The sequence below is a fragment of the Elaeis guineensis genome, chromosome 3 (assembly GCF_000442705.2).
Source record: "Elaeis guineensis isolate ETL-2024a chromosome 3, EG11, whole genome shotgun sequence".
Taxonomy (NCBI): domain Eukaryota; kingdom Viridiplantae; phylum Streptophyta; class Magnoliopsida; order Arecales; family Arecaceae; genus Elaeis; species Elaeis guineensis.
This window is the reverse complement of record NC_025995.2, coordinates 6220775-6247721: the sequence shown is the minus strand read 5'-3', so window position 1 is coordinate 6247721 and position 26947 is coordinate 6220775. Positions and strand designations below refer to the sequence as shown.

Genomic DNA, 26947 nt, shown 5'->3' with positions numbered 1-26947 from the left:
ACCGAAAATCCAGGAGATTGCAGCAGCTATTTCCCCACTTCACAATCCTGAGGTAATCAGCAGCCTTAACCCCAACCAACAAAAATAATATAGAAGCTTGCTGCAATTTCATGATGCTATTTCTGAGAATTTTAATTTTATAGTGATTGAGTGATTTAATCTGAAATTTTAATCAGAGATTATTGACTTATGAGTCGACTTGAAGATGAAATTTAAAAATTTTTGGATGCTATTTAATAGGATAAATAAATCTTGGATTGACGCTGTTGTGTGAGAAAGAATAGCTATCCAGAAATCTAGATTTTAAAATTTTAATAAATTTATAAATAATTACAAGGCAATGATATGATATTGATTTTAGATTACATGTATGTATTTCAGATTATTAGATTTCGAGAAGTATGGATGAAGCGAGCTTCTATTTTTTTACCCCAAAACAAAACATCCATCTTTTTAATTTCTCCATTCTAATATTTTTTAGTTTCTATTTTCTTACCCCACCTCTCATCCCATCACCTACTATTTATTAATTTATAATAGGAACCAACTACGTTACATCTACTCACTAACCTTTATTGAAATCAGCCCAAACAAAATCAAAGGGTTTCATCTTATCTGCTCGGGAGCTCACTCACAGCAGCGACTACCACTCATGGCAACAACAAAGAAGAAGAAGAGGAAAGGAGAGAGAGGAAGAGAGAGAGAGAGGATAAGAGATTCTTCCATTCTTTTTTTTTTTTTTATAGATTCTTTTTTTTTTCTTCTCTCTGTTTCCTCACCCACTCACCCACATGGCGTGTGCGCGCACACACAAAGAAAGGAGATGATGGGGTGAGAGGCGGAAGCTTCACTTCTCTTCTTTCATTTTCTTTTCTATTTTTCCATCCATCCAATACGCACACAAACAGAGAGAGAGGAACACGTAAAAAGAGAGGGCGGGGAAGGGAGCACAGTAAAGAAGAAATACGGGGAAGAAGACAAAAGGAGAGAGAGTGTGTAAGTGCAAGAGAGGGGTTTCGATTCCAGCTGGAACAAGGAAGGGAGAAAGGTTGTGAGAGAGACAAAAAGGGAGAGGAGAGAGCAGGAGAGAGAGAGAGAGGAAAGAGGTTGCTGATCCATTGAACAGAGGAGGGAGAGGGGTTTTCTTTTTCTTTCTTCTTTTTTTCCTCCAGTGGTATGTGGCTGCCCCGTGCCCGACCACATGTCTGTGACATGCAGGTGTCTGTGACATGCAGACCCCTGCATGGCATCAAAAGCTAACCCTTAGATGGGTCCAAACTAGCTCGGTCAGATCAGATCTCACAAGATATCAGTCAATAATGATGATGATACAATCACGATATATGTGAGTAAGAAGACGACTATCATCTGAATGAAGAATTTAGGGTTTTTCTTTGTACTTAGGGTTGTGACCGCTCTGGATTGGGGGAAAAGTTATGCCAGAACAAAGGCAAATAGAATTTATGGATAATCACCGCAACATAAAACATGCGGAGATACAAAACAATGAAATTACTTTGCAGTACGCTGAGAAAGTAGATGGAAAGGTAAACTATGAATAAACTCAACACCAGGTCCTCCAAGGACTCGAGCGCTCCAGTTCTTCTCTCTAACGAATTTAAATGCTCTGGCTCTCATTTCGTTCCCTTAAAAACAAAATCTCATTTTATAAAGCAGTGGCTGGAATTCTATGCGAAATCTCATCGTTACCATCCAAATTACGAAAGGACAATTATCGACCATCCATATCTATCGTCAAGATTGCTTGTTACTTTATTACAATGCGACATAGTAAACTTCCCGTAAAGATGGGTTCAATCAAATAAAACTGATGGCAGATTCATCACTAGCATATCAATTATTATGCACCAATTTGTGAGATCAGTTTGGCCAATTTTGCCTACATAACCGGATCAAAACTTATGAAACAGCTCTTAATCTTTCTCGTAAATACGTGTGAAGAAAGACCAGAGAACAGTGATTATATTATAATTATTTTTGCAAACAAAGGCAGTATTTTCCAAATGCATTCTCCTGCTCTCTGCTTCACCTATAGATTGACCTCCACGCATAGGCTTGGTAGCTAGTTGGCTACTGTCCATGTCATCGTTTTATGTTAGTTGGCGCATTATCATCGGTTACCGTGCTACTCTTGAGCCTTGATGCATCTGAAAAATAGTGCGACTTAGATTTTGAATTTAAAGGAATTATTGATTAGAATCATTCTATCACATAAATTTTAAAACATCCAATAAAATATCAGAACACCAGTGAATTAAAAAATTCAATATAAATTGAATTCAAAATGACTAATCATGATTAATCATGAACTGTTTCTCCATTCGAACTTTTAATCAAACGGGAAGTTTAAAATTTTGAATTATTTAATGATGTGACAATATTATTGGATGGCCCAAAGTCCATGTGATGAAATAGTTCTCACCAATAATTTCTCCTGGATCCGGTGGTTTTACTCCTTTGAAGTAATCTCTGCCCTTCCTTCTATCCTTTGGATTAATGGTGGGTTACTAATTGGTGGGCTTCTACGGGAACATTGGGACCACCATTCTTCATTAAAGTGAGCATATTAGATTGAATGGCGGGCAGTGGAAAGTGCACCTTGAGGTGTTAGGAAGCACGCGCAATTCTCACATGCGTAAGCTAGAAGGATGGATGTTGAATGACCATGATCCTTCTTGTCACCCGAATCTTCACCATTAGATAGATGATATCAAGGGTTGGTTGTCGTGATATTGCTCAAAAAATATTATATTATACGATAATAGATTATCCATTATATTATATTATATTATATATTACATCATAATTATAATAATATTATATTATAGTATTATATTATATTGTATTGTATTATATTATATTATATTATATTATATTATTACATTATATGATGGTGATATTATACAATGAAATAATATTTTAAAATAATAATATTTGCATTATAAATATATAATATAATCTATTATAATAATATAATATAATAATATTTTTAATATTATATTATAATTTATTATAAAATTAGATTATAACCAATGTATTATAATACATTATAAATTATATTATAATTATGATAATAATATTATATTATGTTACAATATTATGTTATGTTATATGATAATAATATTATATAATATAATAATATTTTAATATATAATAATATATACTATATTGTATTATTCTCTACTATACAATATCATGCAATATTTTTTATTATCATTTTATCATATCAAAAATATTTTTTTACTTTACTTATCAAGTATATATTAAAATTCTGAAGCAATTAATAAATGTAGTTATCAAACAACAAACAGTTTTTTGGTAAAAATTCTACTTTCAAAAGCTCTACTTCCAAAAGCTCCCAAAGCTTTACTGCTTATAGTAATTCCAAATAGAATCTTAATCTTTTGCAAAGAAGCACCAAATAGGACAGATCAATTGAATTATCTTAATAAGGGGAAATGCTTCAATTCAACATAAACTTCCGAAGTGTTGAATTTAAAGTTATTTTCAAATCTCAGGATTATGTATAATTATATAAAAATAAACTAATAACCATTCAGAGATGCATATTTTTGTTTAATAAGATCTAATAGAAAAATAGTCAGTCAATGAATGTATTTATTAAACTTGAAGAATATTGTGACAAGGATCACACCTTCTTGCATAACAACCAAATATTTTGGGTTCAACAGTTGGAAGTATATTTCCAAAACTATGGGCTGGATAATTATATTTTCAATGGATCTCTATCCTTGAAATTTTTTTAATATTATTTTATAACTTAATTCTTAAAATATCTCTATTTTAAATTTATTTACAAATCTATCGTAGTTTGAATGACAATGTGGGATGCTATGCATGCAATTATGGGTCGAACCCATGATTTTATTGCCACATAAGATGAAATCATGGGTTGAATCCACTATTTTCTTTGGAAATGATTTGCCAAGATGTCACTGAAATTATGGGTTGAATCTATGATTCCAATAAAATTATGGGTTGAATCCATGATTTTCATAAAATTATCGGTTTACTCTGTGGGTTGAATGTAAGGACGGTGCGTGGAGGAGAAGACAATGGAATCCCGAGGGCCAATACAGTGTGAGGCCTATATAATGTAAACAATTATGGTGGCCATCTATTAAAGATTTCACTGATCTCATATCGTCTGTAAAATATGATGCCAAACTCATACTGATACTATGATATTAATGCATGGTTTACAAACCTCACTCCGAAATCATGGAATATGATAAAAGAAATGATTAATAACTTTATTATTGCAGTGAATAATGGAGAAAGAGTTTAATTTGTTGGTAGTTTATTTTGTTAGTGATGAAACTTTGAAGATGGCTACAGATCTCACGGACATGACCCATGGATGAATGGACATGCTTCCATATAAAAATATTTAAATAATGATTCTAAAATCGAAGAGCACTGGTTCTCTAGTTTAAAAAGAATTTTGGTATGTATAAGATGATCTTGACATTTCCCACCTAACTCTACTTCTTGGAATGCAAGACTCGGATGCTTTTTATTGGGACCTCCAATACTTCATTGTCTGATTGTCTGATGTGCTACTTCTTTTTGATCACCTTATTGGAATATATAACCAATTGCCCAGCTTGTAGCTCAGCTGGTTGGCACAACTCTCTCCAAGTGATGGCAATTATTTTCAAATAAGTTCATTAAAATTTATAAATGAGGCTTATACAATGGGCCAAGTCAACTTGAAAGGACTAGTGCAGAGTAAGGGCACATACTTCTACCACCAAATAAGCCATTCAAAGACTTCCCGAGTATGCAAGACTCCCAAATATGTGCTGCTATCAACTAACTCAAGCACACAAGGATGCTTACCAGTATCGACAACAAAGAGAGTGCCAATATCTCAAGCATCTTTCCTTTAGCCAACCAGCCTTAGCTGGTGGGCATCTCCCACCACTTGGGAGAGGTCGAGGGTTCAGACTTCAGACCTGGTGGCCAATCGCAAGCTTTCTACAAATGTTTTTAACAGAATTCCCTGTTTTCATCTTGCACCATAGGAAGATTTATATCTGATTATTTCATCTAGAAGAAGAGTTATTTATGGAAAAAAGGACAATCTTGGCTGCATGGCTTGCTCTCATTCAGCAGTGCAAGCAGGGATTTATCAAGGATGATTTTATTACAAAAATCCAGCATTGACCACAAAAATAGGTACAACTGATGGTTCACCAACTGCAATAACATACAAATTATGACTTATCACCACATAAATGCCCTGATTCTCTAAAAGCATTTAGGATCATTTTCTTTTAATTGCTAAGTTACAAAATTTCTTTGGAACAAAGAAATTCTATTTTACCAAAAACACATCAAAACAATACTTTATTTACTTTCTGATCCAGAGTTTTGATGCTCTTTGGGAGAAGCCCATTGTTGGCTAGCACGGGACTTTGTCCATGGATCAAGAGGGACTCTCTGAGGTGGTTGTGGTTTTGGGGGTTTAGCCTCTCGGAGTTCATTTTCCCTGTCAACAAATCTGCATTCAAGTGCACATATATAAGAAATTAATACTGTATAGCTGATATTGAATATATACATACTGCCAGACTATAGAAAACCCGTTTAACTGAGAATAGAACAGGAAATATTAGTTGTTGATATGTTATTTAAGAGTCATACATTACACTGTTTCAAATCACTTTGAAGTCTTAGAGATGAGTCAAGATCAAAGACGTTAATATCACATTGACCATGCATCTCACATAAATTGTTGATGCAATTTCATGTTTTAGCGTCTTGAAAGTCATGGTTTGAGTTGTTCAATCCCAGAAATGAGCATAAGACAAGCACTGGACCAGACACTGACATTGTAGGGGCACAAACAGCATTAACACATGCATTTGGAGCAGATATAAATATGCTAAAAAGTACAGGTGAATATGGTGTAGAATTGCAGTGGAATCATGGTAGTGCAGCTTAGAGCATAAAAACCAAGGAAAAGAGAGCGAGCAATTGGAATGAGAAAGCTTGCCATGTGAATTCTCACAGAAAAACAGTTTCCACATCCCATCATCAAGCTAAGGGCCTGGGCATGCTTGGAGATGACATATAAGCTGTTTAATTATCAGTGAATTCTACAACAACATACATGATCAAGCCTAATATCATCTTAAAACAGGTTTTCTGAAAGTAGCGAAATAACAATTTGTCAAAAGTCATTGTTTAGGTCTCTGATTAACCTGTTTTGGTAGAACATGACAACCAGAAAGTTCAATTAGTGACTAATTTTGTGAGAAATGTTTGATGGCTGGATTGACTAAATTCAGCACATGCGACTCTGCTTTACTAATCATGCAATTTTTCTTTCTCCTGGAGCCTTTTATCTTTTTCATCTCCTTGGTTCAGGACAGTTCTTTTTAGCTTTTGCCTACTGAAATGTTTTTCTTGTTAAAACTTCTTCCTCAGAACTTTTTCAAAGAAAAAGGTCATACCAGTTTTGTAACTGCTGTAATTGACTAAATAACTTATGGCAATGGATGGTGATCTGCAGGGAAGGATATCCACAAGAGCTCTTTTTTTTTTTTTTAAAAAAAAAAGGGTAAAAAAAATAGAAGTCATAAACAGAAGAGGAATAATGACATTCAACTAACTCCACTTAACAGAGCTACAAGGAAAACAAGAAGACTGAAATAAGAAGAAATAGATTATAATAATGAGACACCTAAATTGCTTTCCTATAGTGTGTCAAACACAACTCTGGATAAGAAAGATAGCTTATCTATATATTCCATGACAAGTGAAAATGGAAGGTATAAATCTTCCGCCCTCCCATACAACATATCCTCAAGAACTAACATATATAAACCTCCATGCATCATTCCCATAAAAAATAAATTTTAAATTTTAGGAGACATGAAAAGAAAAGAGAAATTACTCAATATATGCCATAGGTGCAGCATCCCCAACTCGTATGCGTGTCCGAAGTAATCTTGTATACCCACCTGCTCGGTCTCTGGTTTTCCAAGGAAACTTCTTCCATAAAAAAAAAAAAGCAATAAAATTTGGAAGAATGACTGATACAGAATGCTAATAAATTAGATGGTTACTTATAGCGATATGCCAGCTCTGTAAACAACTTATGAAGGACATCATCACCACGAACAAAAGCAGCAGCATGACGTGCAGCAGCAAGTGTCCCCTGAAAACAATCAAACTCATGAATTAACAACCAAGCCTGTTACAAGAAAATCTGAGCATGATTAAATATCAACTTTATGAATTATGCATCACAGTTATCAGAATATAGAAATGTTATTAGTTAAAAAAAATGTGCAAATTAAGTAATGATATATATGTCAGGAAGCAACTACAAAACATGTTAGACAACTTTTATGAATGTCATGAAGATTTCACATAAAGTGCTTCTCAGAATCTATACGAAATAACTTCCCCTTCCTCAGAAAAGTAAAAACAGCAGAACAAGAGCAAAAGTATGAAATAAACCAAGTCAGGGGCATCTTGCCCACACCATTGTTAGGCCTGTGGCTTTCGCACTTTTGTGCCTATTTCTGGTATCATTTTGTCCCAGCAAAAATGAAAGATCCCCACCCCACCACCTCCCCCCCAACCTTCAGAAAAAAAACAGAAAACTACCATTCATGATGAAATATAGGAATGAGAAAAAGGAAGGATGATTCTCGTCCGTTGCCACTATCAAGACAAGAGAGAGAATGGAGACCCCCAAAACAGATGACTAAACTTGGTGATGAAGTAATGAAAAACAGGAGAACGCAAGAAATAAAGCAACAAAATACTATAGAAAAAGCACATTGCTGTATCAAAGTAAGGTGGATGCAGAACAAACAAAAATAAAGGAACCTAATTGAAACTGCAGACTAGTTCGCAATCATACAGGATATATATAATTCAATTAAGATGAGATCAAGAAAAAGGCAACATGAAATACAGAATCAAGCATAGCTTTGTTCTGAAGCAGCAAAGATAATCTAAAGCCAAGATGATATAATAAAAGGGGGTCCTTTTCCATGTCAACCTCACACATATCAAGCTGGTAAGGTAACAAGGAAGCCCCAAAGAAACTACACATTGAAAGACTGAGCAAATAACAAATAAAGGAATGGATAGATAAATAAATAAAGTGGGTTCAACAAAGAAAAAAAAACATCTTAAATAATATCAAAATGGTGAAGCTAGTTGCAAGCGTTTGATCATCCACCTCCACTATAGACCATTTAAATATTCTTCTGTTTTGATCTGTCCAGATCTCCCAACTCTATGCATGTAAGAATATAACTTTGGTCTTCCATCATCTTTAGTATGTGACTCAAATTGTCTGAAGCATTCAATCAAATTTCCTTGTTCCAATTAGCTAACAAAAATTGCAAGCTTTCGTGGGCATTTGCACCCAATGCCCATGAAAGAAAATTGTTAATACATGCCACAAAGAATACCATTCTTGTCACCTCTGAAGACCCTACTCATGAGTTCACCACTATTAATTCTATTGAGAATAGTTGTCCTGCTGAAAGCTCAAACTTAGAGAGCTCCAAACTCTCTTTTTCTAGGCAAAATGCATCCATATCACTGAATATACTTACAGAAGGATTTAATCGAAGGCATCCAGCTTGCTATCTCTTTTAAACTCTAAACATTCTGCCTATTTTTTAGGTTTCTAATCATGAACAGCAGGTAGCAATCTTCCACATCCATCTATTCTGTTGGAAAAGTAATCCATCATGCTGCTTCATATAACACATGTAATATAACTAACTCAGCTTGGCACACATTTTTACTTCCAAAACACCATAATACATGGCTCAAGTATTCAGACCTCTATTAATATTCTCCCAGATTTTCGAGTTACTCATATGCTCATAGCAATATTAGCGCCAGACAACCTTTCCCAAGCACTTTTTACTTACGCTTCATCAAACTCAACTCTCCAAATCCTTCTCTCATAAAAATCTTAGTTCAGCTTATTCATTCTCTTAATCCCTAAGTATTCCTCTTCTTTAATCTCCTTCTCTCAATACCCCTTTCATTCCTTTAGAAGTAGAACAATTTAGTCAGTTTCTTTGTAAAAGAGCCATTCCAACTGCTCTTAGTTTAGTTGGCACTTTCATTCAAGTCTAGGAAACCAATATCCAAAAAGCCTGGTGATTGGACAGAGAAGTTTCACAACAGTACTAGTGCCTCCAAATGAAAGAGAGTCTATAGATCCAGCATACAAGATTCATCTATTATTTCTATCATTTCTATGTTTCTTACATTTCCCCGGCCCCAAAGCAATCCCTTAATATGCTAACACAAGATTCATGCGTTCCAGATATCTGTAATAAGCTTGCCTGAACAATCACTCTAACACTGGTCAGGGCCGTCAGGCACTTGAACATAGGAAGATGTATAAAAAAAAAAAAAAAAAAAAAATCCCAAATTAATTGCACTATTAGAAGTAACAATATACTCATGTCTCATTCCACATTGCGATGCTTTGTGATCCATTATTGCAAGTTTCACATGTTCCGAACTTAATGATGAGGGTTGTTAGGAATCTAAACTTGACGGAATCCGATCGGTGAAAATAATTACTAAAGCATCAAAGTATTGCAAGGACCTCTTTGCCAAGCTGCACCATGTTATCTGCAACACGACGAACTTCCTTTGCCTGCAATCATCACAACAAAGACAACAACTTAATTTTCACAAATCAAATGATCACCACCTGCTCGAACAAATGCCACACATCCCGCCCCAATTGTAACCTCGATCTCTAAACCCAGAAACTGGACAAGGAGAGAAGTACCTTCGCGACGGTAGTTTCGATGCGTTCATGCTTCACCAACTGAGAGACCATGGTCCTAAAAGACAGCTTCCAGAGATTAGCAAGAAAGAAAGGGAGCCCAAACTAAAAAGGACGAGAAATGGACTCAGGAAGCGTGGGAAAAGATAGGGGCGGGAGAGAGTAACCTGAGCATAGAGACGCGGTGGGCAGCCGGGCGGCCAAGCTTCCGGAACTTGGTCATGGCGATGGCGGTGGAGGAGCCGGCGGAGAGACGGAGCTCTCGTTACTCGTTTCGGCTACTTAGGTTTTAAACGGGTTTTGTGGTTTTGTCCTAGTTGCACGTGCATCTCACGTGCCCCAATGCGCCTTCATTTGCGCGCCACCTCCACCCCGCCCGTCTATAAGTGGCTTCCAACCGCTCCTGATCCCGGTGAAGCGCGTGTGATAGAGCGAAACAGGGAGAAGGAAGCGGAGGCCATGGATTCCGATGATGGAGGAGGTCACGAAAGGCCTTCCCTGGCGATGCCCACTCCGGAATCTCTGGTTCTTCTTCGAGAAGGGATCTCTCTCGTCCTCTCCCAGTGGACGGCGCTGCAAATGGCGGTCCGAAACGAGTGGGGCGGGAGGGATTCCGGCCGGAAATCGGAGGAGCTCGCCTCCACCCTCCTCTCCTGGTTCTCCCAATCCAGAAGTTAGGGTTTTGCTCCCTGATTCCCACTCGACTCGTTCCTTTATTGTATCAATTTCTATCCAAAATAAGTTGTTTCGATGTTCATATTGCAATTCGAATTTCGAATTGTACTTAAAATTTCTTTCGGGATGGGCAATCTTTCCTTATTTTCCTATTTTTTGGGTTAAAGTTTAAAGTTTGTACGTGTTGTGGGCAGGCTGTGGGGGGACCTCCCTTAATAGTCCCACATCGGGCAACTCTGGTGTGTGCATGTGCTTAAGTAGTGCGGGCTCCCTCTTACCCCATGAGGCGCCTTTTGCCCAAGAGGGGTAGAGAGGACAAAACCGTGACCTGTCGATCGCGTGCGGCCCGTATGGGCGGCGCCGTTGGGGAAAGCGGACAATACCTTGCGTAGTGGTGGAGAGGGGAAGGCTCCGTAACCTTAACACGTGCGCACAACAGTGGCGCGCCAGGTAGGGGTAACCCGCCCCCTGTCGCTCAACACCTGCACCCTCCAGAGTGGGGGGCATCTGTTGTGGGCAGGCTGTGGGGGGACATCCCTTAATAGTCCCACATCGGGCAACTCTGGTGTGTGCATGTGCTTAAGTAGTGCGGGCTCCCTCTTACCCCGTGAGGCGCCTTTTGCCCAAGAGGGGTAGAGAGGACAAAACCGTGACCTGTCGATCGCGTGCGGCCCGTATGGGCGGCGCCGTCGGGGAAAGCGGACAATACCTTGCGTAGTGGTGGAGAGGGGAAGGCTCCGTAACCTTAACACGTGCGCACAACAGTGAAATCTGTTGCGGCCAATCGCCTCGTCGCCCTATCGCCGGGAAGCGTGCACCTGCAAAAGGAAATCCGCACTGACCGGAGGCGGCTCCGGTGGGGACCCTCCGACGGTCAAGTCAGAGAGGTGACTGGGCAACAGTGAAATGTAGACAGAGAGCTTTGAGAGAGGGAGAGAGAAAGAGGGGCAAGCCTGCGTTTGTGGGAGAGACGGAGCGGATCGATCCCTTGCACTGTTGCCTTCCCCGGTTTATATAGTGGAGCACAGCATGGCGCCGTCATTAATGGCACGGACAAGTGAGAACCTGTCAACTCACTGTGGACTGTCAGAGTCGCCGTGAAAACGTCATGTCGCCGTATGGCCGTCCAATCACCAGGGTTGACCCCGCTCTCGACGGGACAATGCCCCTAGGTAACTGCGCCGCATGTCCGTGTCAGAGCTGACAACGTCTGGCGGCTGTACGGTGGTTGGAGGAGCCGACCGACCCAAAGTCGGTAGCCAGCTGAGTTGTGTCGGGCTCCTCCATTGGTCGGCGAGTGAGTCGGCCATCAGACTTCCTGGTCGGTCGGCCAGTCGGTCGGTCGGTCGGTCGGCCAGTCGGTCGGTCGGCCGTCGGAGTCGGCCAGTCGGTCGGTCGGCCAGTCGGAGTCGTCCGTCGGGGTCGGCCAGTCGGAGTCGTCCGTCGGGGTCGGCCAGCCGGTCGGTCCGCCGTCGGAGTCGTCCGTCGGGGTCGGCCAGTCGGAGTCGTCCGTCGGGGTCGGCCAGTCGGAGTCGTCCGTCGGGGTCGGCCAGTCGGTCGGTCGGCCGTCGGAGTCGTCCGTCGGGGTCGGCCAGTCGGAGTCGTCCGTCGGGGTCGGCCAGTCGGAGTCGTCCTTCGGCCGTCGGAGTCGGCCAGTCGGTCGGTCGGCCAGTCGGTCGGTCGGCCAGTCGGAGTCGGCCAGTCAGAGTCGTCCGTCGGGGTCGGCCAGTCGGTCGGTCGGCCAGTCGGCCCCTTCGACCGTAAGTCGGTCGGTGGGGATTCCCCAACAGTTGCCCCCCTCCACTCCTGAGCCCGATGTCGTGTTGGCTCGCGTGAACACGTGGGCGACGGCTTCGGACGAAAGGAGTGGTGTTCCGTCTTTTCCTGCCCCGACTCTGGCGATCACATCAACGAACGATCCAATATCGATCGTCCTGACTGTAGGTCGAGCATGCACGTCGGGTCGGAGGTCGGCCAACCTCCGAACGTTGCTCGTCGACACGATCATTCTGCAGAATCTGATAGTCGAGTAGCATCCGACGTATTCGGATAGGATGACGATGGCAAGTCGAATATCCATTGTCCAGCCCTTGGTCGGACGTATGCGTCGGGATGTATGATAAACGGTGGCAAGCCGAATATCCTTCGATCGGTCATGACCAGATCGGTATGTCGCGAATGCGACTGCGGTCGTCTTGGCATTTTGCCTTTCTTAGTCGAAGCTAAGTCGGCAAGTTAGCCAGCCGCATTAGTCGAAGCCCTTTGCCTTCAGAGGCCGAGGCCGTCGGTTCGGCGATCGGTGATCGAGCCGTTGATTCGGCGATCAACGATCGGCCGTGTCGGTCGGAGCCTTTTGCCTTCAGAGGCCGAGGCCGTCGGTTCGGCGATCGGTGATCGAGCCGTTGATTCGGCGATCGACGATCGGCCGTGTCGGTCGGAGCCTTTTGCCTTCAGAGGTCGAGGCCGTCGGTTCGGCGATCGGTGATCGAGCCGTTGATTCGGCGATCGACGATCGGCCGTGTCGGTCGAAGCCTTTTGCCTTCAAAGGCTGAGGCCGTCGGTTCGGCGATCGGTGATCGAGCCGTTGATTCGGCGATCGACGATCGGCCGTGTCGGTCGGAGCCTTTTGCCTTCAGAGGCCGAGGCCGTCGCAGGTATTCTTCCCCCTCGATCTCCATTAGGATCTGCGCACGAGGAGCGGAGAGAGGAGTGTAGGAGTCATACCAGGGGCGTGTCAGCCTTGGAGTCTGCTGCCGGGGTGACTTTTGGATACGTCGGGGTGGCGAGACCCGACTATCGGTCGGGGGCCTGCTGGGTTCAGCATGGGCCCGACCTTTCTTTCATTTTTCTTTTCAGCCCGTGCCTTAAGTCAGGCGCCGGTCGGAAGCTCCTTCGTCCGCGCGTATGTACTTGTACGCGCGCTCCAGCAATTCGGCGTATGTTCGGGGGAGGGTTTTGTCCAGGGAGTAGGTGAATCGGGACGCCCTCAGGCCCCGCTTTATGGCTGAGACAGCCATGTCTTCGTTGAGGTCCCGGACCTCGAGCGTGGCCGCATTGAATCGCGCCACGAAGTGTCGGAGCGTCTCGTTTTCCCCCTGTTTGAGGGAGAAAAGGCTGTCCGACGTTCGCGGCGGCTTTCGGCTGGTGCTGAAATGGGCCACGAATGAGTGCTCGAGCTGCCCGAAGGAATGGATACTTTCCGATCGGAGACCGGAGTACCAGGCCCTGGCAGCCTTGCGAAGTGTGGCGGGGAAGCCGATGCAAAAAAGAGCGTCGGTTGCCCCTTGAATCGTCATGAGAGCTTTATAGCTCTCGAGGTGGTCGATTGGGTCGGTGGAGCCGTCGTATGGCTCCACGTTCGGCATTTTGAACCGACTGGAAATCGGCTCGTCGAGGACCAGTCGGGAGAGAGGTTGGGCGGTCTGGAAGTCGACGTCGTTCGAAGACTTCTGGCCATCCATCTGCAACTGGGCGAGTCGGCGGTCGATTTCCTCGAACCGTCGCTCGTAGTCGTCCGCTCGTCGATGCTGGGAGACCCCAGGAGTGGAGTCTCCGGAGGATTCCGAGAGGGAGGCCGACGGTGTGCGCGGCCGCTTCTCCTTCCTTGCCCGTTCCAACGGGGAGGGAGAGGGCCGCTGGGACCGTCGGTCGTCGCGCCGTAGTCGTCCCTCCTCCTCTCCGTGGGAGCGCTGTTGGGAGCGCTCGCATGGAGGTGACAGGGATCGGCGCGGTCGTCGGCGGCTGCTCCTGGAGGGCATAGGTCGGGCCGCCGGTTGCTGCTGGAGGCTTTTGACTGCATCGGTCAGTACGGTCATCTGCCGTACGATGGCCGCAATCTGGGCCTCCGTGGTCACCGCGGGGCGCGGAGAGCTAGGCTCCCCCGCCGGTGGGGGCGGGGAGGCCTCTTCCCGACGGGAAGAGCGCCTGGCCAACCCGGTGACTCTCGATCGTTGAGCTCTTGTCTTTGTCATGCTGTTCCCCTACCTGGCGCGCCAATCTGTTGCGGCCAATCGCCTCGTCGCCCGATCGCCGGGAAGCGTGCACCTGCAAAAGGAAGTCCGCACTGACCGGAGGCGGCTCCGGCGGAGACCCTCCGATGGTCAAGTCAGAGAGGTGACTGGGCAACAGTGAAATGTAGACAGAGAGCTCTGAGAGAGGGAGAGAGAAAGAGGGGCGAGCCTGCGTTTGTGGGAGAGACGGAGCGGATCGATCCCTTGCACTGTTGCCTTCCCCGGTTTATATAGAGGAGCACAGCATGGCGCCGTCATTAATGGCACGGACAAGTGAGAATCTGTCAACTCACTGTGGACTGTCAGAGTCACCGTGAAAACGTCATGTCGCCGTGTGGCCGTCCAATCACCAGGGTTGACCCTACTCTCGGCGGGACAATGCCCCTAGGTAACTGCGCCGCATGTCCGTGTCAGAGCTGACAACGTCTGGCGGCTGTACGGTGGTTGGAGGAGCCGACCGACCCAAAGTCGGTAGCCAGCTGAGTGGTGTCGGGCCCCTCCATTGGTCGGCGAGTGAGTCGGCCATCAGACTTCCTGATCGATCGGCCAGTCGGTCGGTCGGCCGTCGGAGTCGGCCAGTCGGTCGGTCGGCCAGTCGGTCGGTCGGCCAGTCCGAGTCGTCCGTCGGGGTCGGCCAGTCGGAGTCGTCCGTCGGGGTCGGCCAGCCGATCGGTCGGCCGTCGGAGTTGTCCGTCGGGGTCGGCCAGTCGGAGTCGTCCGTCGGGGTCGGCCAGTCGGAGTCGTCCGTCGGGGTCGGCCAGTCGGTCGGTCGGCTAGTCGGAGTCGTCCGTCGGGGTCGGCCAGTCGGTCGGTCGGCCGTCGGAGTCGGCCAGTCGGTCGGTCGGCCAGTCGGAGTCGGCCAGTCAGAGTCGTCCGTCGGGGTCGGCCAGTCGGTCGGTCGGCCAGTCGGCCCCTTCGACCGTAAGTCGGTCGGTGGAGATTCCCCAACAGTACGTGAGTTCCGCGTTGCTGCGGATCAAATTTGTTATTTTCTTTTATTTGCTTGGAAAACGCTGGTCAGTTTGTTGTTTGTATGGAAATTTGTCTACTAAAAGGGCAAAAGAGGACACATTTTCAGCCTTTATCTTTGGTCTCGCAATTTTTCTTCCGGTTAAGAAATGTGTTTGATTTGATTGAAGTTGATATCTTTAGACATACAAGTCTTTCCCTCGTTTCTTTTTCTTTCATTAAAGTTGGTATCTCTACTACTACATTTCTTCTGTTCTTTTTTTTTTTTTCTTACTTTTGCTTTCTTGGTGCATGTTTGATGTGCGCAAATGAAATGATTGAAGGATGGCACATCAGGGATTGCTTTGTTAATCTTCTCGTTTCTGTTTTCAGCTCGACTTTATGTTGATGATTTGGAAAATATACTTGACGAGAACATGGTGCTCTCTTTCAATACAACTATTGAGGATGGCAGCGTTGAGGAGGTGATTCTTGTCTAATTGTCCTTTGATTGTAAATGTCTCATGTAACATGTTGTGAGCTTATGTTCAATTGTCAAGTTTTGGGACTTGTACATGCATTGGAGTGTGGAAACTTTGAATGATCTGCTTCAAGTCTTCAAACTGTTATTTTTAACATACAATGATTTGGACTTAAAATGAAAAGTGGCACCTCTATTATAAGGAGGAAATTACTAAAAGAGGTGTTTGGATATTAGTATTAATGATACGCCTTGTTAAGGCATTCAAACTACATTACTTTGTGATTTGCATCAAATAAGGTCTTTTTATGTTTGGCGATGATGCCATATTTGAGGTAAACAGTTTCTTTTCAACACTCAATATTACTGAAGAATCCTTCCAACTGCTAACAATTCTCAGATTTTTTTTTTTGTTTATCATATTGTTGCCATTCGTGTGGTTACTCACTGTCAAATACTACAAAGAAGTGACTCAAAGCATTGCATTTTCAACTGAAATAGTTTCTGGCCAGAAGGCTGGAATATTGATTTGGGAGTTCTATGAAGTTTATTGTTCAATAATCATTGATAAGGCATACTGGATCACTGGTGATTTATGTTCCTCATTTTTCTGGTATGAAGCTCAGTATTTGAAATCCAGTCTTCCAATTCCATGATTACCACATCCGTCTGTTTCTCAACTGACTTGCAGTATTGCTGCCCACATTTTTTTAATGGGATGTTGGACTCTCTAAGGGTCTATTTGTCAGTTTAATAGTGATTAAGGAAGACATACAGAAGTTGTTTGGGATGTTATGCAATCAAATGTATGCCTTGATGAAAAGAAGAATTCATGACCAAACGAGATTTTTGGTGTTGTATTGTTTATAATGTTGGATGATCAAGAGGTTCCAAGCAGACAAATAAATGTTATAAAGATGAAAATTTTCAGATGGATAGTTTGGTGTGAGAACAAGTCTAAAGGTGGAGTAAAAAGTTGCACCAATCAGAAGAAAGAGAATACATTGATATGAAGTAGACATGTGAAACAGAGACTTGAGTACATGTGATTTTATAGTGTTCTGCAGTAATATGTTCCTAAAGGTCTTTCTTTTAACATTTTGTTAAGAATCAGCTTCTCCTTTTCTTGGCATTTCTACTTATGCTTCTACTTCCCCAACAGACCAGGACCATTCATTCCTTGTCGCTTTTCTTTTCTATGTTTATCTCTTAACAGGTGAAAAATACATTATGTTTGAAGCCCATTATGGATATTATTGTCATGAACCTACTCTAGTGTGTGGTTTGATGCAGAGGTTGCATGGGCATAGGCACAAGAATTGGATTTGGATTCATGTCTATATGTCTAACTCAATGAGAGAGAAAAAGGAGAGATGCTGATATCTGGGAAAAAATGATTTTATCTAAAACACACATAAGTTTAATCTTATAAAAGAACCATGAAAAGATATTAGTTAGTAAGATGTTCCAATATGCATGTCTCTCATTTGAAATTTCCAATTAAGCTTTGGAAAGCAAAGGTATTTTAATACTTAGATTGTCAACCAATCTCTAAAGGATATAAAAGCTCACTTTAAGTTCTAACACTAATACAGCGAGTAGAACTCATTGCTGGAGTCCAGCTCTCTAACATCTACTAAAACATACAGTTAAAAACTTCAGAAAGTAGCCAAATATCTGGCATACATTTAATTTGAGTACGTATCTAACATATGTTCTTGTACCAAGACATGGGTGTCCAGGTAAGATAAGTTGGATGTATCAAAACTTCATTATGATTTTCTAGTGTGGATGTTTGGTTATGCAAAGAAATTTTGCAAAAGCTGTGAAATCATAAAATTGGGAATTTCTAGACTAGATGTAGTAGAGTTCTAGACAACCAAACATCCCTTTATGAATTATGACTTTTAAACAACCAAACATCCATTTAAAGTCTTGAAATTCAAAAAAGATGGATCTAGTAAAATGATAAAATCATGATTTTGAAATTAAAAGCTCCAAATGCAATACTAAAGCGAGCTCTATTTCAAGATATCAATACCATTGCATAACAATTTAAAAAACTGTCTTCAAATTCAAAAAATTGTGACTTGTGACCTAGTAAAGGGATAAATCATGATTTTGAACTTAAAACTTCCAAATACAGCCCTAACACGAGCTCTATCTCAAGATACCAATATCACTGACAATACATTACTTTGAGATGCTTTGGGGTCAGAATTAGGGCATGTCATATTCTTATTTAGTCACTGCATGGCATTTGCAAGCAATATGGATTTAAGATTATTTGGTTCTTTATGGATGCTTAACTTCTGATTTGGCTGGTAACTTTCCATTGTGATATGTCATATGTCCAACTAGGAATTTGTAAATCAGTATGCAGCTTATTGACTTTTTATTCTGATGATAATATCAAGAACTTAACTCATGATCACTTTAACTCATATGAATTGACCATGATGAATAAGCACGCTGTCAACTTGTTTTCAGATTCTGATCTGTGATTCTGTTTTCTCTTTTCATCTCTTGGCAGCTATTTCTTCTCTAGCCACCTTGAGCCGCTTTTATGTCTTGTTTAAACTTTCATCAACAATTGAGGCATAAATGTGCATACATACATATACATACATCCATCCATACATACATACATGTACACACACACACCCACACATACATACAAGTTTGGGCCTTGTTGAGACTGAGTTTGACTTGGTCTTGGCTGGACATTGATTTTTGTAGCTCAGAACCTGGGAACAAGGTTGCACGTGTGCATGTAGTTTGAACTTGATTGCACACAGAATGGCACCAAACATAAGCCATGCATGAGCGGCCTGCATCAATTGCCATCCTTAGCCATGAATTGTTCAGAGACCTCCATGTAAATATTCAACTCCAATCCAAACACCTCTCCTTCTAAGCCTTATTCATTGTGGCTTTTTATAGTTTTCTGCCTATACATTCTCATTTCTATTTACGCATGACTTCTTTATGGCCCCCCTTGATCTAATATTTTGATGTCAACTTTGTTCTGTTCTATGTAATTCTAAGAGTTTGCTTGGTTGTTTATGTGTTTTTGGTAGAACAGATGACTGTAAAACATGATTTATGTAAAACGTGTTTCATGAAAAACAGAGGGAGACCTGTTTTTCATAATACTTATTTTCCAGGCTCTGTGACTGACCAGCTTTAGCAAAACAGGTCTTGTGGAGAACAATCATACAATCATTTTTGTGAAACTCATTCAGCATGAATTTTATGTGAACCATTCCAGTAAAACTTGTCAACACACAGCATCTGTGTTTATACACTTTTTTCTTCTAATTGTTTTAGACTTCAGAGCTGAAAATTTGAGGATGGAAGCATTATTGGCGCCTGAATTTGTACATAAATACCTTATCTTGATGCATAAACATTTCCGCATTGACTTAATACAGATTGCAGAGCAATTGATGATTATGCATGAAGACTGCCTTCAGGGAAACTATGACTCGATCGAAAAGCTCAAGTTGATTCATGTGAAACATGCTGTTTCTCAGAGTAGACAGGTAAATTAATCTCAATTTTTAGCAGAAAAACTATCATTAGTGGCATTAATGACGTAATTTGCTGTTTGATTGCGCATGATTTCATGATTACCAACTTGCAAAATCTGTCAAGGTAAATAGCATAAGAAAGGCATATACCTTAAGGTAAGCTTTACTCATAGATTTAAAACTGTGAAACATAAATATTTTGGCACCTAGATCCTTCTTGGTTAATTATGTCAATATTTACTTGAATTTGGTTAAATGTTATTTTTCCTTGCTTGTTTTGCACATTTAGTATCCATCAGCAACCCGAGATACATTGGACAAACATTCTCCTATTTTGCAACACCATTACGATTATTAACCTTAAGAATAGAAGCTAAGAGAGATATAATCTGAATATTTGTTGTGTCTATGGTGTTAAGACAGGATAACCAGTTTCTATCTTGTAAATACAGGGTGCTTATCCGTTTTTGTAATTAACACTAATAGTCATTTTCTCTGCTGATGCAGATAGATGCCCATGGCTTGGAGGTAAAATACATATTCTTTTGTTCGTTCAGAAGACAAATTGTAAAGTTTGCCACAGCAATTTTGTATAGATTGATCCAAGCATATATTTAGTCTCACATCGATTATTTACTGGAAAGATTTTAGGTACTTATGTAGGACCAACAAACCCAAATAATACTTTCTGGTTGATCTTTTTGGATGAGATCTTGGATTATGATAAATAGTATTAGAGCGGATCCAATCCATAACCTATGTGGACTAGGGGATGTTGTAGCACGGATTCATTGGAGCTGACTATAGACCTATCATGATGTTTATAAATGAATGCATGGATTTGACTCTTAGTCTGGTGAGGATGCTAGGAATAAAACAGGAGAAGTATTGGAGAACTCATATGTCCGTGTATTTAATTCCATATTGATTATTTGTTGGGAAGATCTTAAATACCTGTATAGGCTAAGAAATCTAAATAATACCTTCCAACTAACTTTTTTGAGTGAGATCATGGGTTGTGACAGATTGGCTTAAGCTATTTCATGTATGATGCTTAATAGTTATATTTTCTTTTGTTTTTTAAGCATCTCCAAATCGTAGACAATGTAACTTTAACAATTGTGCACATAAGATTCTCAAATTTCCCGATGTCATTGTTTGGCTGAATTTGAGTGTGGCTCCTCACACATGTGGCGAGAACTTGTTAGGTATCCATAGATTTGTTTCATATTTTGGCATTTTAGGCATAAACTTTGCTCTTGGAGAATCTAGAAGTGTTATAATATGTCATGTTATGTCGAGTCTTTTTTTTTTTTTTTTTTTCTTTCAGAAGTGTTATGTCAAATGTTGAAAACTGTTAAATCCACAAAGTTCTGAAATTTGAAGTGTACCATTACTCAGAGATGATGCCTTCTGAAGGCATCAGCACATTAAGACTGGACCACAGTGAACTTCTTTTCCCATGAACCACTAGGGTTGCAATATAGTTGCCTAAATAATGATAACAACATGATGTAGAGTGGCTGGTCTTACATAATTGTTTGATTGTAAATCTCTTGACTGCGGTAATGCAGTATAGCAGGCGTGTGGTCTTGCATAATAAACAACAGGCATGACAAAGTTATTTGGTTTTATCCCATAATTTTCACGCCTCAAATTCATGAACTAGTAAATGTTTCTCCACTCTCATCTTAAAGTAGATGAAATCAGAAATGCTGCAGCAATATCACACCTTTGTGCAGTGTTCAGCCCAAAGAAGGGGCAAAAAAACTATTATTTATTTGACTAGTAGGTGAAGCAACAACAAGCAATGGAAATGGTTCTGATTTTGATCTTTAGTCTTCTGAACTCTTGACACAAACTATTAGAATAATAGAAGAAGAAAGTAGAAAGAAAAAGAAAAGGTTCTAGATGCTCATTATGCAAGCTGTATGTTCTTTTCTATAGCATAACCACCCAAGACTTCTTTTGAGCTTGAAAATACATAAACATCATGTCCATGTTACAATGTCATCTTAGTTGGCAGATTAACAATTTACAGTAATTCAATTCCATAGAAGTTTATGATGCTGATGTTATTGATAGGTTAATCATGCTATAGGTGAAAGATCAGAATGAAGAAGAAAGTTAAAATTAGGATGAGCCGAAGCCCAAAGAGCTGGCCTGGAGATACGCCAAAGTTGGTATTGCCATACAAAAAGGTTAAGATTATAAGAGACTTTGGGTGTGATAATGTATCATGAAAGTATGATTCTGTTTCATTTATGAGATAACTGCTTTTGCTTCATCTTTGGCTATTGTTTTACTATGGGTTTTTACCCTATTCTCTTGTTGATGTTATATTGGTTGAGGCAACAAAATTTATAATCATGTATTTTATAAGAAATTTGTTCAATATTACATTCCTTACAGATTTAGAAACAATTTTTTTCTTTCCCTTTCTCAAAAAAATAGTTAGATGATTTAATGACATTAAAACATTTAGATAATTTTCTTATTGATGCCACTAACACCAAGGTCATAAAAATATTAAAGTGCACTTATTAATATTACTTAACTAAGTTAAATAAAGATTTTAATTTCATATAAGTAAGAAATTACATCGAAAGTAAAATAGTATTTTTAGGGGTTAACATGGCATGCTAAATTATTAAGGGATAATCTTACAATCAATTTATTATAATAATATAATAAAAACAAAATCCAACATAAATGGACATGTATGTAGGAAACTATGATTGTTACTCTTATATTTTTTTCTCATTTTTCTTAAAACTATTTTTGATTTTTTATTCAAAAAATATATTATTATTTATCAAATAAAATTGTGCTTAACAACTTAAATAATATAGTTATTGAAAGGAAAAATATGTTTTCAATGACTTCTGCAATGTGTGTAAAGATTTTGGATAGTCTAATTTATATGAGTACAACATTGCAGCCTAATTATTTACTTGTAGGTGGACTTATCATTTAGAAAAGTTGTGGCTGAAATAAAACTTATTAGTTTGTTTAGAAATTATGCTAGAATTTTTTTTGTTGTGTTCCTTTATGTTATTTCATAATTTTAATAAAATAATGCAGTAGTTTTTCCTATTGTATTCTTAAAAGAAAGTTGTTTACGCTCAATTTACTCTAGTATCTTAAAATTTTTATTGATCGTTATGTAAAAATATATATATGTGTTAAATAAGTTTTGAAATATTAACTTGTAATTTAAAATACACTAATTGCCTTATCTAAAATTCTAACTATATAATATTTAAAAGAAATGTAGTCCGTGTTTTCTTCCTATCATGCCAAAGATATTTAGGAAGCGTACATTACATGAAAAAGAGTTTATTGAAGTAAATAAAGAGAGTTCAGAAATCTTCCATGTGACTAAGGGTTCACTATCTGATTTGCTAACTAGTATCCTTCGTATAAGACTTTAAATGTTAAATTTATGATCATTGACGAGGTTTAAAATTACCTATAATTCATGGAGAGAGAGGTAGATTAAAATCTAATCAATCCGGCTCCAAATTAGATCTGATTATTTTGACTAGACTGATAATGATGATTCAAGCCATTGGATATGAAATAATGTATGTTTTTAATAGGGGTGTAATTGAGCCAAATTGAGTAAATAGAGGTAACTTGATTCGAGCTCAACTCGATTCAAAATACTTTGGCTTGAAATTTATCTCAAGATTGATTGAATTTATTTCCAAGCTAGGTCTCAATTTGATAAAAAAAATTAATACATGAGATTGACGTAACTCAATTTGAATATCTATCGAGCCATGCTCGAGCTCAAGTTTCAAAGCTTGATCATAATTTAAGAACTAGATTATAACCCATGCGATGTAGGGGATACCAGGCCCGGAGAGGTTCTAGAGATCTCAAAACCTTAAGGAACCAGCTCACACCACCATAACTCGTACAAAAATTCCATATGCTTGAGAAAAAAACAGAATTGGAACCTAAGAAACCCCTCTACCCTCCCTCAAGTGCTCTCCTTTTCCATAAATTTCTGAAAAAGATAATGAAATGAAAAGAAAAAGGAGTGGAACAAAAAACATCTATGTACAATCGAAAAGATTATCCAAAACACTATCAAATTCTTGTAGCTATGTATTACCTATGACTTTAGTTGTAATTAAGAAGAAGATAGGACATTGAAGGTGGAAGTTATGGATGGCATTTAGGATTATTGGATTACTGGATACCCTTGCACATATACCCAATTTCCTAGCATGACAAAGTAAAAAAATTATTGGACAAACCTCCAAAGCCGAATCGTATAACTGGAGACTTGATACAGCATATAGGCTTCTAAAGATCTTTGTCGGACCATAAAAAACAAGATTGCGAAGGTGTGCTCTCTCCAGCGATGTCAAATGCTCTAGAGAAATATCCTTTGCCATCAAACCTTGAATGTCCAAGGACTTTAGCCCCGGTGCAACAACTCGAACTTTAGCATGGGAGGAACCGGTCTCCAAAAGATCCAAATGCTTGCCTAGAATTGATCTCCAGCACACGAAACTTACAGAACATTATCTTCGAGCACTCAAGAATCGAGCATTTGGAGATTACTTTTACCAAGGTTTCGCCTTTGAAAGGGATGAGGTAAGTATGGGCATCGTTGGAGAGTTTATATTTATCTTATCTCTACTCTCTAGCTGGCTAATTCGGATGGAATTTTGAAAACTTCTACTATAAAGTTTTAAGTTTAAGCGAACCCAGACTCCTCTCCACCGACCATTCTATGATTTCTTAGAACGGAACCCCTTATCCACCAAAAGGAGTTTACAATGATCAGTGCAGTGAGATTCATGGAAGTAATCATGCCTTGACGCGTGCGCCCGAATATATAGACTGACCGCTGAGCCCACTCTGACTCAGTTGCACCACTCGGGTTCGGGGTGCGAGCCACCCAAGAAATAAACTATTACAGCGAGCGATTGGAGCAATAGGGAGTCGAGGAGTAAGGCAGTGGATAAGATGGAAGAGGGGCCAGACTTCCGGTAGAGCAAAGGAGATGACTAGGATAATGAATTTGAAATACAGAGCCCGAGCGGCCAATGAAACAAGTGGTTAGTGGCAAATAGCACCTTAGTTGATGGCATTCCTCTTTGCGGTTTTAATATATATATATATATAAACATAAAAAGCAAGAAGCAAGGAGTTAGATTAGATTAAAAAAAATTATAAATATTATATTTTCAATATAAATTAATAATATATGCTATAAATCAAAATATAATATTATTAAAAATATGTAGATTCAATTAAGCTCGCAAGTCTTTGAAATACTTGATAGAGATATAATAGAGAAATGCTTGATAGGGATACAATAGATTTAATTAAGCTCGCAAGTCTTTGATGTGTCAATAGAAAAATGCTTGATAGGGATACAATAATTATCCATTTATATAGGAGTAGATTTATGCTAAATTATAAGTATTGGTACCTATATGGAGAGACGTGAGAATAATTACAAGGGTTAGAAGTCCTCAGCAGGACTGGGATACAGACAAAATGGTAGATATGGTTATGAATGCAGTTGATTCTGAATTTGACTGGAATATGAAGGACGATCTAGAAGTTGGCAGCAGTAATTTTTATCGTATGCTGAAAAATACTAATGAACCACTGTAGTCGGAATGTGAAATACATACTGTATTATCAGTTGTGTTAGAGTTGCTAAACTTGAAGGCCGAGTTTAATACGATAGAGAATTATTATGATAGAATAGTAGCAATAATAAAAGGATGCTACCGAAGGATGAGAAGTTTGTTGGAAGCTTCTATACTTCAAAAAAAATGATGAAATGATTAGGCATGGGATACAGGAAGATAGATGCATGCCGTAATGGTTGCATGCTTTTTTACAAGGAGGACCAACTGAAGAGTACATATGATGCATGCTGTGAATGCCGATTTAAGCCGAGATAAGAGGATAGAAATCAAAAGGACATACCATATAAGGTTCTTCGATACCATCTCCTCACTCCTAGGCTTCAGAGGTTCTACTTATTCAAAAGTACTATCGGACAGATGAGATGGCACAAAGAAGGAATTCGCAAACACATTAATATAACAAGTCATTCATCAGACAGTGAGGTATGGAAGAAATTTGATGCTTGCCACTCTTTATTTGCTCAGAAATCATGCAATGTATGACTGGATCTGTCTACGGATTGATTTACACTGTTCAGTCATGTAGTGGCCCCTTATTCATGTTGGCCAGTCTTTATTACTCCATACAATCTGTCGGTTAGGATGTGCATGAAAGAACATAATATCTTTCTTATATTAGTTATTTTTGGACTACGGTATCCTGATAGAAGCATTAATGTATATCTAAGACCTCTTATTGATGAGCTAAAATTCTTATGGTCCTACGGCATACGTACATCTGACGTATCGAAGAAGTAAAATTTTATAATGAAGGCTGTATTGATGTAGACCATTGGTGATTTTTCTGCTTATGAGATGTTGTGAAGATGGAGCACTCATAGGAAGCTAGCATGTCCCTATTACATAGAGAATACAAAATCATTTCAACTTGAGTATGGTCGTACGTCCTGCAGGTTCGATTGTCATCGTCAATTTCTTTCTGAGCATCATCCTTTTCGAAAGTAGCAGGATTGTTTCAGAAGGAATAAGATAGAGAAAGACTATGCACCTCCGCATCTCAATGGTATGAAAGTATTTCAGAGGATATCCCAAATAGACAAAGTCCAATTTGGCATACTATTTAACAAGCAGAAACCTTGAGATTTCGGTAGAACTCATAATTGGATGAAGCACAATGTCTTTTGAAAATTATCGTATTGGTCGATCAATTTGATTCATCATAATTTTGACATCATGCACATTGAGAAAAATATATTTGATAATATTTTCTACACTGTTATGGATGTCAAGGGCAAGACGAAGGATAACCCCAAGACTTGAGTAGAAATAAAAAATGTATGCAAGCATCCTCTATTAGAATTGATTGAGGTGCCATCTGAAAAATTTCTAAAGCTGAAAGCATCTTACACCTTAACAAGGGAGTAGTTGAAGGATGTATGTGAATAGTGTAAAAATCTTACATTTTGGAATGGTTATGTAAGTAATCTAGCTCAGTACGTCAATGTTAAAGATTATAGATTTTATAAGCTAAAGAGCTATGATTGCCATATCTTTATGCAACGATTACTTTCATTGATTTGACGTGATCTTCTTTCCAACTCTATATGGAGTCTTTTGATCGAGCTTAATTTTTTCTTCAGAGATATTTATACTACTAAACTATCCACCGACAATATCTTCAGTCTTGAGGCTAGTAGTGTAGAGACTATATATAAGTTAGAAAAGATATTTCTTCTTAGTTTCTTCGACTCTATGGAGTATCTCATGATTTATCTGACATATGAAGTTAGGATGGGGGGACCAATGCAGTACAGATGGATGTATCCATTTAAAGATATATGATA

At 39.9% G+C, this 26947-nt stretch overlaps 2 protein-coding genes across 4 annotated transcripts; one reads left to right on the top strand and one right to left on the bottom strand.

The window, feature by feature from the left end:
* Window positions 1-5152: 5152 nt before the first annotated feature.
* Window positions 5153-10197, bottom strand: LOC105042297 (uncharacterized). 2 transcript variants are annotated; one of them, XM_019848883.3, is made up of 6 exons: window positions 10000-10197; window positions 9836-9890; window positions 9647-9697; window positions 7119-7210; window positions 6947-7041; window positions 5153-5548 (listed from the first exon to the last, which is right to left on the bottom strand). In XM_019848883.3, the coding sequence occupies exons 1-6, from the start codon at window positions 10053-10055 to the stop codon at window positions 5382-5384; spliced, it is 516 nt and encodes a 171-aa protein (XP_019704442.1). In that variant the 5' UTR covers window positions 10056-10197; the 3' UTR covers window positions 5153-5381. The 2 variants fall into 2 exon arrangements, with proteins under 2 accessions (XP_019704442.1, XP_010917739.1); XM_010919437.4 differs by having other exon boundaries at window positions 6947-7024; window positions 10000-10195.
* Window positions 10169-21766, top strand: LOC105042298 (pre-rRNA-processing protein TSR2). 2 transcript variants are annotated; one of them, XM_010919441.4, is made up of 4 exons: window positions 10169-10505; window positions 15859-15950; window positions 19381-19491; window positions 21581-21766. In XM_010919441.4, exons 1-4 carry the CDS (start codon window positions 10175-10177, stop codon window positions 21608-21610), a joined length of 564 nt encoding a protein of 187 aa, XP_010917743.1. In that variant the 5' UTR covers window positions 10169-10174; the 3' UTR covers window positions 21611-21766. The 2 variants fall into 2 exon arrangements, with proteins under 2 accessions (XP_010917743.1, XP_010917742.1); XM_010919440.4 differs by having other exon boundaries at window positions 21565-21766.
* Window positions 21767-26947: the final 5181 nt, after the last annotated feature.

What these genes read in the sequence shown, in the direction of transcription:
- LOC105042297 (XM_019848883.3), bottom strand. Translation starts at nt 10,055, where the DNA reads ATGACCAAGTTCCGGAAGCTTGGCCGCCCGGCTGCCCACCGCGTCTCT. An exon ending in CACCGCGTCTCTATGCTCAG is followed by an intron (nt 9,891 to 9,999) that starts GTTACTCTCTCC and finishes GCTGTCTTTTAG; the next exon opens with GACCATGGTCTCTCAGTTGG. An exon ending in TCGAAACTACCGTCGCGAAG is followed by an intron (nt 9,698 to 9,835) that starts GTACTTCTCTCC and finishes TGATGATTGCAG; the next exon opens with GCAAAGGAAGTTCGTCGTGT.
- LOC105042298 (XM_010919440.4), top strand. Translation starts at nt 10,175, where the DNA reads ATGCGCCTTCATTTGCGCGCCACCTCCACCCCGCCCGTCTATAAGTGG. An exon ending in CTGGTTCTCCCAATCCAGAA is followed by an intron (nt 10,506 to 15,858) that starts GTTAGGGTTTTG and finishes TTCTGTTTTCAG; the next exon opens with CTCGACTTTATGTTGATGAT. An exon ending in CTGTTTCTCAGAGTAGACAG is followed by an intron (nt 19,492 to 21,564) that starts GTAAATTAATCT and finishes TGTTATTGATAG; the next exon opens with GTTAATCATGCTATAGGTGA.